Genomic DNA, 12394 nt, shown 5'->3' on the forward strand with positions numbered 1-12394 from the left:
TTAAAGCGCAATGCTCTCACGGCCACAACACCGCTCCACTGTTAATTGATTGTGAAGGTCAGGCTAAGGCTGCAGGAGCGGAGAGTACTCTAGAAAGAGAGGAATCGGAGAGGATACCCAGAGGCAGGCGACTAACGGGGAAGACCCGAAGCCAAATGTGGCGCATTGCAGGAGTAGAGGTCTGAGGTTGGCCGTCAACTCTGCAGCAATGGCAAGATCTGGGTGAAGGAAGCGATGGTCTTGGTGCGACACATACTGTTGGCAACGTTGTTATTCTTCAGAAGTGGTTTTGGCCTGCTCGTTGACCACATGTCCCGAAGCTGGTGAAAATGGTCCCAAATTCTCAGCCAGTCAATTAAGTGCACACCGATTAACAGGCTGATGCCTCGTCAGGCCACGGAACACAGGCTGCGAAGAGGGCCCATTCCTTGGGCTCTCCCTCCGACATCTGCACCAGCCTGCTGCGCCACGATGACTTGACAGTTTCATGATCCCCTGACACCTCACGTGGTGAACGGACTGGCTTCATGTTCACTGGCACTCATCACCATGTCACTGTTAACGAAGTTAGTGCGTCTCACAATTGAATTCCCTCGGCTGAGATTTTTTGTAACCAAATACCGTGCCTGGCACAAGACTTTCACGGTAACAATATAAAAGCGCAGCGAGGCTGTATAAACAGCCTCGCCGCATGAGAACTGGGTACAAAATGCCATTTTAAAGGTAATATTAAAATCAGGTGGTCGGGTGGATTAAGGGTCAGAGCCGGCACTACCTGAGAGCCTGGGTTCAGATCCGGGCAACGGTTCGCGGTTTAAACCGGTTTCTGAAATGTAGCGAGCTCATGGGTCTCGGGCTGGTCATTAATAAATACACACACACACAAAAAATCGTATAAAAATTTGTTTCGTACTTTAACTTGGCTTAACTCCAGCTCTTGAGAACGTTAAGTAAAATAAATATGATTGGCATGCCCGTCGCGCGAAAACCTCTTGAAATTTCGGTGAATATTTCACCGGCCGTCCGCCGCCAGATGGGGGAACACTCTCTGGTCTTGTGCGACGTTCAGAGGACATTGGGAGCATTCCGGGAGAAATAAGACCGAAACTTGTTTGACACAAATGGATGCGGATTTATGCTGTGATGTTTTCCATGAGAGGGATCACAATTGGCGCACGTTTCTCGTGCAGCACTGGGGTTTTAGTTGGCAGCTGCAGTTAAGTGTTCGGTCGAGTTATGGTCAGATGTAGGTATAGCGCCAGGGTTAGTGTTATTTACGGTTAAATTGCTCGGATAATAATAATTTACATTTATAAGGCGCAATTCATCTCGGGATCTCAGTGCGCCATGCATGAAGGACATCTACATCCTACTGAATTAAGGTTGGTCTAGCACTTTTAGTGTGCCCATCGCTGCAATATTTTTTCCGAGCGAAACTCGAGCACAGTACAGGGCTGTAATTTCTTTTTTTTTGTTTACACGGAGTGGCATCGTATTCTTGTGGTGACGCGAATGACGTGGGCGCGTGAACTAAGCTGAACTCGCACGTGACACACACGTCCAGTGTCTCAACCGCAAGCTTCACAAGTGCAAGTGTTGTATGGCAGCGTGGTAGGTATGAGACTCGATGGGCTTGGACGTCTGTTGCCAGTTAAGACATCGGCACAAAGAACATCAAAATCACATGTGCCGAATGTGTCTGCAGTGCCAGTGCAATGGTTTTAGTCCAGCGATGAGTGGCAGCCAAGCCTCATTAAATCTGTCTCGAATTTCCGAATGTCCCGCTCCTCTTAGCCTGCTCGCAAATACCAGCGACTGCTGTTTGAATTTGTACACTTTCTTACAATACCGTGTCGAATTACGAAGTCATCTATGGCCAAATCACCCTAAATATGCCCAGTCTTCAATCCCATCCACACACGCCGACTTCAAAACAACTCGCAACAGCTGTGGAAAGTCAATGGTTGTTCTATTTGACCACAGTTGCTATCAAAGGTAAAGGCGCGGGCCCTGCAACTGCTAGCTCACGGCACTGCTGGCAGAAGGGTTCCCCACAAGAGACCTCTGGAGGGCAACTCGACAGGATATTTTGTCCTTCTCTTCCACAATGGCCACACGTCTTGGGAGAAGTGGGAGTACACTCACTTTACCACACGTCTTGGGAGACGTGGGAGTACACTCACTTTACCACACGTCTTGGGAGACGTGGGAGTACATTCACTTTACCACACGTCTTGGGAGACGTGAAAGTACATTCACTTTACCACGCGTCTTGGGAGACGTGAAAGTACACTCACTTTACCACGTCTTGGGAGACGTGGGAGTACACTCACTTTACCACACGTCTTGGGAGACGTGGGAGTACACTCACTTTACCACACGTCTTGGGAGACGTGGGAGTACACTCACTTTACCACACGTCTTGGGAGACGTGGGAGTACACTCACTTTACCACACGTCTTGGGAGACGTGGGAGTACACTCACTTTACCACACCAGACGCAACCTGCCGATGTACTGCTTGAGTGGACAGAGGCGGAATTTTGATCACCTGTGTCGCCAACGAATCGGAGCACTGCCCAACACGGGTTTAAGCATATGGACACGGACATGCGATATATAAAACTTACCAGCGCTTCTACGTTCAAAGCAAATGTGGTAGAGCAGACCAAGGTTCAGTCCCATTTTAGCCGTGTTACAGCCACACACAAATCCAACGGAGGAGCATGAAGGAGCACGCCGCAGTGGCGATATGTTAACCACCTCGCCTGGTTGACCTGTGCTTGTGGGCTCAATGCGACCCTGACGATGCCTGCTGCTGCTCTATATTTGGAGTGCGCGGTGTCTTTCTCCCTGTGGTCGCGTTCACTTTTCTCCGGGTCCTCCGGGGTTTTCCCTCCACATTTAGAAACGCGTTTTGGAGTAGTTGGTTGCTACGAATTTCCACGCAGTAAGCCACTTTACTGAGCTATCACTTGTGGCCAGGCAATTTCGGAAAAATAACTATATAGCTCAGTGGGCCTTAGTAAAATAACAAGTTTAGTTGAGAGTAGGCTAGCTTCACCAAATCGGCAAGGTCACCACTCATCCCGTTTGCACGCAGTTCAATGCTGTAACATATAACCAAAGTCCTCACTGGATGTCGAGACGTCCTTATCGGTTCAAATGTCGAGTTATATCTTTAGTGGAAATGGGCAAGTCTCTTCAATTTCCAACCTCCCGTCCAGTGAGCAGTCCAAATGTGAACACCAGTCGATGCGTAGGTCACGTGTGGTGGGGTCAAATGCTGGTCCTTCGCACCACTTCCGAGACGTCTGGCCAGTGTGGAAGAGTAGGCCAAATACCCTCCTCCAGAGGGGGGGGGGGTGCTCTCGAGCTTCCACTCGTGGAGGCTAGTGGCGCACGCCAGACATTGCAGGGCTGCACCTTTAATGATTACTTCGCTCTGGTTTTCCCCCGTCTTTTTGCAAGTCAATTTCAAGTAAACTAAAAGTAAACGAAAAAAAACCCAAATGAAACGCATTTAACTTGCGATATTTTATTACAACTTCTCATACGCTTTTCACAGGCTACATGCACACTGGAGCCTTGCAGTTTTCCAAAATTTACAAAACGGCTACATTCAAATGTTGGCATAGGACCCGTTTCCGAATCCTTGCGGAGCAAACTGCGCAGGGTTTTTGCGGCGGATGCGCTGCTGCTGCTGCGCGACTCTTCCGGCGCGTTTTCAGGCGGTACCCGCGACGCTGATGCAGCACCTCCGATTCGCACGGCTGGCTACGCACGGCTCGGAAGAAGTTCAGCACACACATACAGGCCAGCTCCCAGGACGTGGAGCGAAAACGTCAGACATTGTGCCGAACAGCAAGCGGCAACACCCTGGAAAAAAACAAAACACGTTGGAGACAAGGTTTTGTTTGGACGACTAATCTGTGACTGGCCATGCCGACTGCAATTATTGTATTTCGAATTTCACAAATGATTGTGATTTCTGCACAATAGTGGAATAATCATCAGTTAGACAGTCAAAGAAAGCAGAGGCTCACGTCATTGGGGAATGTAGAAGAGACGGCGTGAAACTAATCCTGGTCATCTCCGACCCATCTCTCATCACGTACGCTCGAAAAATGCTCCTTCGATATTGTGAACGGAGCAGTCATTTCCTGTCCATCTGCCAAAGTACATTACGCCATCAGAGCTGGCACAAGATTACTGTGTCGAAATATAGTGACCACTATCAAACCCTGCCACACGCAAAAACCCGGTTTAATTTGCATTCCAAACTCGGGGTCAAACTCATGACCTCAGCGTCCTGATCATGGTGCCTTTCAAACACCCAAAGTGACTCGGGCATCTTTGAAGATTCACTTCCAAAAATGTGCCGATGTGAATTCCGCAATGCCCACCACTTGCAAAATGGCCCTTTTATAAGCAGCGTCAATTGTAACCACCGCTCTGGTGTGCACGTAGTATCATTACAAAATAAAATAAACATGACCAGACGTTGTTTTCCAGCGAACAGATTAACGTAATTGATGTTGTGGTTTAGAATCAATCATTCAAATAATCGTAGTAATGAACACAGCTTATTTTATGCATACTTGCTTTGCGAGTCACTGTACAGAAATAACCCATTCACCTACACAACGGCCACGGTGCTTGCAGCGCACATCTCTCGCTGGAGACGGTGCTTCAAGGAGTATCATTTACGCTTTAGGCTGCGGGGCGCTCAAGAGCCTAAACCCACGACGTCGCAAAGCCGCGTCAAAAAAAATCAATCTTGCAGTGAAAAGCACACGGGGGAGAACACCATTTCTTTGTCATGAAAACACTCAGGGATGCCCGCAGGCTCCGGGGGGCCTGCAGGTGAAAGGGTTACCCACGGCAAGCAGACAGCTCATCGGCGGACAAATTATTACATCACAATCTTGCGTATGATGCGAATTTGGCAGTCGATAAAACACAATTTCTTAGGTTCACATTCGTAAAATAATTTCTTTACTGCAACTGCCTTTCCTCCCACAATTATGCTCCCAACCACCCACTTCATCCTCTTCCCTTTCATCACCATCCATACCCCCCCACCCACCACCAAGCCTCTCAATAAGCGATGGTATTAGCAATCACTCAGCTCATCTCGGATGGCTTTTATTTACTCGGCCACATCTCTTTATGCTTGACCTCAAACGTTTCGCTTGTTTTTCAGTTGTTAATGAGCAACGCATACGACCGCCACCTAGATACAAAACGTGATTCTCATTTCTGGATTGCGTTACAGACAGCCGGGCCAGGGCCGGCCTCTTTGTGTTAAGACGAGGCGCCACAGGCCGCCAAGCGAAATCGTTCCGACGGACCTACGTCACCAGGATGTCGAGACTGTGGCTCTTTTCAGATGAACGAGTAGTTCACTGTGCGCGTCCTCGATTTTGACCGAAGCCCCCTCAGGAGTTGAGCTCGACCGAATTGCGAGCAAATCCAAAAACGTATGCGACGGTATTCTCTTGTATGTAATCTCACAGGTGACCAGGCAAATATGACACAACGTGAGAACGTGTTTTTTAATCTCGGCTGGGAAGCTTTGTACTTCATCAACCCAGTGGTGTTGGTTCAGTGCTCCTGAACACGGCCGTTGGCATTTAGCTCTCCTCTCACTCCACAAAACCACCCGGTTGACCCCCCGCCCCCCACCCCCCCCACGTGATTTTAAAGGGCAAAGATTTTAAAGGGCAAAGAGCGAATCTTCCATCTTGTCCATCTTCTTTTTGCCTTGGACGGACGAGCGAGCTGGCCCTTCGCTCAGCGGGGGCATCGGGAGGTCAGGCAGCTTCTCTGCAACGTTAGCTCTCGAAGCCAGAAACGAGTCGAACGCTGATGGGAGGGAAACAAGGAGACGGAGGGGAGAATTATTCAAGAACGCAGATTCCTCCATGGGGTGGTTACAAATCCATATTAGAAGGCTACATCCAAAGTAACCTCGCCCGAGACTTACATTTTATTCAAAGTGCCGTGGGGTAAGTTTTATATCCTGTGGGAAAGTCTGGCCTGGTGCGACGGAGAAATTGTGGATAACAATACGGCGCTATCGAGCAGGCATCAGCAGGATATGGGGAATAAGAAAAAAAAAGCACGATTGAAATTTAAAACCGTTAACAATAAATTCCAGCGCGCGTTTGACACATCTTGCCCACATTGGACATCTGACCGACACCGCGTATAATGGGGGAACAACAGCAGAATCCAAAATCAACCAGCACGTGCAAATAACAGATCTGTGGGATGCGTTGGGGAGGGGTTGAAGGTTAAAGCACATGCAAATATCATTGGGCATTTAACTCGATTGCTCCCAAATGTTCCAGCTGTGACGGGCTGTGACGAGCAGAGAGGCTTGGTTTTATTAAGTGCCCTCTCACATGCATGCCCCTCCATGTGGAACGTGGGTGTGCCATCCAGGGAAACTAGCCGTATTAACTATTTTTATTTTACCAGCTTAAGGCCCACTGAGCTGCATGGCTCTTTTTCAGAAGCGACTTGACCACAAATGATAACTCAGTGAAGTGGCTTATCGCGTGGATAGTTAAGCAGCCAAATACTCTAAACGCACGTTGATTCTAAATGTGGAGGACCCGGAGAAAAATCCACGCAACTACGAAGAGAACGCGCAAACTCCAAATACACAGGCATCAGGGTCAGGATGGAACCCACGACCTCCTGCATACCCAGCGAGGGAATTAACACCGCGGCGGCAAGGCAACACTGAGAGCATGTGTCACACGAGGTAATTTGATGAAATGCAGGACGCTGAATAATAAGCAATCTCAAGGCGGCCTCTTCTCGGTTAAAACAAAACGGCAAGTGATGGATGAAACCCAATGGGCACTCAAGTTGCGAGAAGCAACCATTTGACTGAATAAAATGTAACTCTCAAAAAATGGGCTCTCACTTGGCTTGATCATAAATTCACTGCAACTGATGACCAATAACACAACGGGCTTGAAGAATAAAAAGTCAGCAAAATAATTAGAGAGACGAGGTTCTGAATTGTATCAGGTACAAAATCTTCGCAGCGCCTTTTTGGCTAACCATCCAACAAAGACGGTCTTCACTGCATCGCACGCTTCCAGAAGAGCTTCTGCGGCCGTCTGGAACGCTCTTCCTTGCGATATTAGGAAGCCACTGGAGCTATGCACTTTCAAATAATCTAAATTGAAAAATAATGTATTTAGAACTGCGTTTAGTGTTTAGATTGTTGTCCTTCCCCCGCACCTCATATTAAGTACGGTTGGCTATGTATGGTGCAAAAAAAGTTCAACATAGATACAACCCAACGCTGTGAGATGCCACACGAGATGAGCGATGATGTGAACTACCTTCAGTCGTCCCAGAAGTGGCCACTTCTGCCGTCTCATCTCCTTTCCCCTGAAAAATACAATCAATAAATTTCAATAAAAACTAACAAGACAAATATCACCTGTATAGCTGTTAGCGAGCACCGATTAAGGCCGGCACGGCACACAAGGGGGTGGATGGCCAGCACCACGCCCAACCACCTTCGTCTGCCCACTGGCGATGTTTAAACACTGCACCAGGTACTTCTGAGGGTCAGTCGATCTAGGGCAGGCTCAGGACCGGTTCAGATAATTGTCACTGGTGTTGGCCTCGAGTGGGAATTGAACTTGCGTCACCGGATTTGCAGCGCAGTGCCCTAACTGCTGCACCACCGCACCCCACTCACAGGCACTCGCACAGCATGTGTAGATTCATACAGGGTTACATAGAACAATCTATTCATTATATCAACACAGTTACAGCATCTCACATTTCAATTATTATTATTTGCAATAGCCAGAGAACTGTGATCCGTTCCATGTCTATTAGCGGAAGGACACATGTTGGAGAATGTGCGATTCTGGATAGTCTCCAGAAGTTAATCAGTGTGTTCATTCATTCATATGAAAATGTAGACTAGCAGTGGTGCGAATCTGTAGAAACTGCATGAATGTGAATGCAGCAACCCGCAACTAATGTTAGAGGGCTTTAAATGAGTTTAGACGCTCTGCTCACGTGACAAAAAGAAACACATTATTCCCGTTAAATGTGAACGGTGAGAAAAGATAAATAATTCCAACACACGGTTTACTTTTTGAGTTTCCCCAACAGCATGCGTTTCGAATTAAGTGAAGATGTTCAACTCGTTGCAAAGGCTATTTCCTTATCGCACGTCAACGCATGCATTTTCTGACACATTCGATGGGCCGGTAAGCGGAACTACTTTCGGCGTGATTTTACAGGCGAAATCAAACTACAATCCCAGTTGTTGTTGTTGTTGTAATATCAGCAAATAATAAGCCAAAAATAAGCTCTGCCATGAAAAAAAAAGCGACACGAGTAATCTTTATGGTGCACAGTTAGTTACAAATTGAGCACACATGGGATTTTCCATCAGTCGGGAACATCACTGCAAGATGTACAATGCGCGGGTCATGTGCCCACAGAACTGTCCGTGGCGTGGAAACGAATTAAGGACAGAAAGCAGTGAACGCTGCGGATCCACTGACAAGAGGAAAGTTTGGGAAGCTCTCATTGAAACAAAAACACAACGTGTGCATTAAAACTTGTAAAGCATGATTCTGGTGTTGACAGTTAAACGTTGAACTGTTATTAGAATTTGAAACCGGCTATGGTAACAACACTGCTCTCCTCTCACAATGTGGGATGAGAGAAGTTGGATCTTACAAGGTTGGCAATTAAGGCAACTGATAAAATAGGAGGGCTGACCAATTAATCCACAGTCTAATATGAAAGTGGTACTGCTGCAACATCAAGTGAGAAAGTTCAGTGACATGATGCACGCGTTACTTTCACAGATGACAAAACGTCACCGGCGATGGTCTAATTCCGTCATTATTTACAGGTGTTTGAAATCATCTTGTTTTGTGTGTTAACTGAAAAACAGAGAAATCCGAGCTATGAGCGGCCGTAAATTATCTTCTAAGGACATGACCCCATAAGAAACACAAACACTCAATTAATAAGAAGCCGTGTGTGTGTGTGCAGAATTTAAACGTGGAATATGTTGCACGGCAAACCTATCTCAATGCAGTTTATTATCTTATGAGGAAGCCACCGGGAAAGCTACGCGGTTTTTAATCTAGACTGAAAACTCATTGATCTGTAACTGCTTTTTTTGATTAGTTTGTTGTCCTTCCCCGCACGCCCGATTAGCGCGGTTGGCTACGTACGGTGTGAAAGAAGTTCAACGTACATACACGGAATACCCATCGTCTGACCAGATTTCTGAGACTGCTTGGTATTTTTGTTGTTGTTGTTGTAAATATGATTGCACACAGGCTGAAATGACCGGCAATGTGAGAGTTGAACAAAAGGCGTCTGCGGGATGGGGCGAATCAAGATGCTGACCATCGACCAGAGACGGCCAACAGACTCCTCTCGATTGGTACACACAAAATCTAGGACAGTTTGACACCACGTGAGGCTTTCGCTTACCAATATTATCCATAAGAGGTTTTTTTTTTTTGGGTTAGATCGCTTAAATATAAATGTGATGTTAAAGCCGCCACCACCCGACACAGCACATGGCAATTCGTTACTAGTACAGCACAACGGTTGTGTGTTGGAGAGTAAATCCACAACGATCTGAGTACGACGTTTCGCCAGTAATTACAACCAGCATCATCAGGCGACAGCCAGATTGGTGGAGAAATCCTCCTCCTGTTTCGTTCTTAAATAGGGGGATAGATGTGATGTCGTCACTTGCGAGCCCCTCACGTGTGAAGGCCAGAAAAGGGGGGGGGCCGGGGTGGAATCTAACTGGATGTATGAGTGGTTAAAAACGTGGGTCCAATCTTTTTCCGTGGACCACTCGTGCAAGCACAGCGCGAGAGCGTCCAGTGTAATCCCCGCAGATCACTCCCATCAACAATTGTTTCCTTAGCTAGAGAGAGCCCACTTCAGTTGAGACTTGAAACTGTTCACCGAATGATGGCTCACATTTTTAAAAAATATGCAAATACACACCAATCGTGCTGTTCACAAGTTCTGAGTCTCAGTGGGCTGCCAGTCATGATTCCAGATTTCATCTGGGCAATCAACACCCCACAGACACCAAACCTGGCTCTCAAGTGACCTCCGTGCGTCAACACTGACGACCATCGCTTGCGGGGAAAGAACATTTCTCGTGAAAATGAGGGGGTGTGTGCCATTGAACGAGTAATGCGAGGAGCAAAGTCCTTTCTAGATTTTAAGCTTTCGTGACTGCAAGGATCCATACTCTTTGGTTCTATTGGGTAAAGTCACGTAGGTAAAAAATAAAATAACAAAAATCACGACGTTTCGGCCACAACACAAGCGGCCTTCATCAGGTGAAGGGACCTGATGAAGGGACCTGATGAAGGCCGCTTGTGTTGTGGTCGAAACGTCGTGATTTTTGTTATTTTATTTTTTACCTACGTGACTTTACCCAATAGAACCAAAGAGTATGAGCAAAGTCCTCCTTGTAGACGGGGATTAAAACTTTAAAGCATATTGACAGCACACTTCAGAGAGGCCTTCTTTAAATACAACACTTTTTTCTTGGTTGCTCGTAATTTATTTCTGTCGTATTTTAAGGAATGTTTTATGTTCCCGAGGAAGCTACATGTGGGGGGGGGGGGGGGGGGTAACCGTGACGTTCCAGGAGATAATGAATACATTAAAAGCATGAGGCACAATTAGATACATTGCAATTGTTCGGGGTAGCGGTTACAAAAGGTTAGAGTTCACGTTGAGAGAATTGTTGATAACCAGCATGCGACTCAAAGCAAGAGAAAGGATCGTACAGATTAGGCGATTAGTCGTATTCAAGGAAATTTAAAAAAGACAAACAAAAACGAATAAATAAACTAAAACTATAAAAACTATTTCTATTTTACCAGGTAAGGCCCACTGAGCCATGTAGCTCTTTTTCAGAAGCGACCTGGCCACAAATGATAGCTCAACGAAGTGGCTTATCACGTGGACATTTTAAGCAGCCAAATGATCTCAACGCGTCTCTCAAAATGTAGAGGGGAAAAACTGGTCAAAATCCACGCGACCACGGGGAGATATTCAAACTCCAAATATATACAGGCGTAAGGGTTGGGATCGAACCCACGACGACCTCCTTTATACCAGGCGAGGTAGTCAACATCTTGCCACCGTGGCGAGTTGTATGCATGTCAAATATGGTAGCGGTGATGGCAGAGACAGACTACATTGAAACAAGGAATAAGCAAGACAGGTGGCTTGGTGGCTCGACGAACAGCGAAGCAAGCACATATTTCCCAAATTCAAATGAATCCCCCAGAAGCAAAAGCTTTTTTTTTTAGACGACTCGTGTCAACTTTTACTTGCAGAAACTTTACTCGGTGGTCCGTTCTCCGATGTGGATGCGAAGCGGGCCAATTACAAATACCCGCCAGAGCAAACTAGGAAAGAGAAATGTGTGTTTTTAAGAAGGTTTGTTCAAACTTTTAATAGATAGACAAGTTGAGAGACATAAGTGTATTACATATAGAAGGTACACACTTAAAATTAATAAGAATAGTTAAAGGAGAGTTATATTTCTTGGAAATGCTAATGAGAAAACAACAGACCGAATGTGATGTTTTGACTGGGAAATTATAGGCACGGCTAATTAAGTCACGTGAGCTATTTGAACGACTGGACGGAACTGGGAGGAGTATCCAATGCAGAGTTCCTGAGTAAATATCATGGGCAGGGGTAGATGGAAGAAAGAAGGCCATGATCGCCGACGTCTCTGACAAAGGACAAGGCCTCTCTCTTCTCCAATCAGGGGCGGAGTCAGGGTTTTGACTTTGGGGGGGCTGACTTTAATATTGTGTATGTGTTCTAATGGGCGCCACAAATGTATAAGAAGGCCATGGCGGACGTGCGGAGTTTATTAATAGGTCGGAGCCGCTGATGTGGCTAATAAGTTCGATAAGTTGGAAAGGCTGCCACTCAAGCAGCCTGCAGGGCAGCACAAGGTCGCAGCCTGCAGAATTTTGCAGCAGCCGGATATCCGGTTATCCCGATTACCGACTTAACAAAATTTTTAGGGGGGGCTGAGCCCCCCCTATGGCTCCACCCCTGTCTCCAATCACTACCCCAAACCACCGGCTTCACCGATGCAATTAAATAAAGATTTCCCTCCGTCTCGCCACGTAAACATGTTTCAGTCCCAACGGCCTTTGGACTCCTTGACACGAAGGATCAGTTCCAACATATGAACCTATTTCAAACTTCTGGATCTCATCAGCGGTCGGGCTTGATAAACAAATAATGCTCGGGTAACCAGATGTTACAGCTTATCTTATATAGGTTTATATAGGGCCTTATTCCAAGCCGCTTAAACCCAT

The 12394-nt window shown here is 46.6% G+C and overlaps 1 protein-coding gene across 2 annotated transcripts in view; it reads right to left on the bottom strand.

Moving 5' to 3' along the window:
* Positions 1 to 3521: 3521 nt before the first annotated feature.
* Positions 3522 to 12394, bottom strand: part of LOC116949485 (TOM1-like protein 2) — a 63439-nt gene continuing 54566 nt past the window's right edge. For both annotated transcript variants that reach the window (XM_032966862.2, XM_032966861.2), the window contains 2 exons: positions 7367 to 7415; positions 3522 to 5867 (listed from right to left, as the gene is read on the bottom strand). In XM_032966862.2, coding sequence (XP_032822753.2) covers positions 5719 to 5867; positions 7367 to 7415 — 198 coding nt within the window. In that variant the 3' untranslated portion in view covers positions 3522 to 5718. The remainder of the gene's footprint in view (positions 5868 to 7366; positions 7416 to 12394) is intronic.

Source organism: Petromyzon marinus, chromosome 37, assembly GCF_048934315.1.
Source record: "Petromyzon marinus isolate PM22_M1 ecotype Great Lakes invasive population chromosome 37, UKy_Petmar_22M1.pri1.0, whole genome shotgun sequence".
In the NCBI taxonomy this organism is placed as follows: domain Eukaryota; kingdom Metazoa; phylum Chordata; class Hyperoartia; order Petromyzontiformes; family Petromyzontidae; genus Petromyzon; species Petromyzon marinus.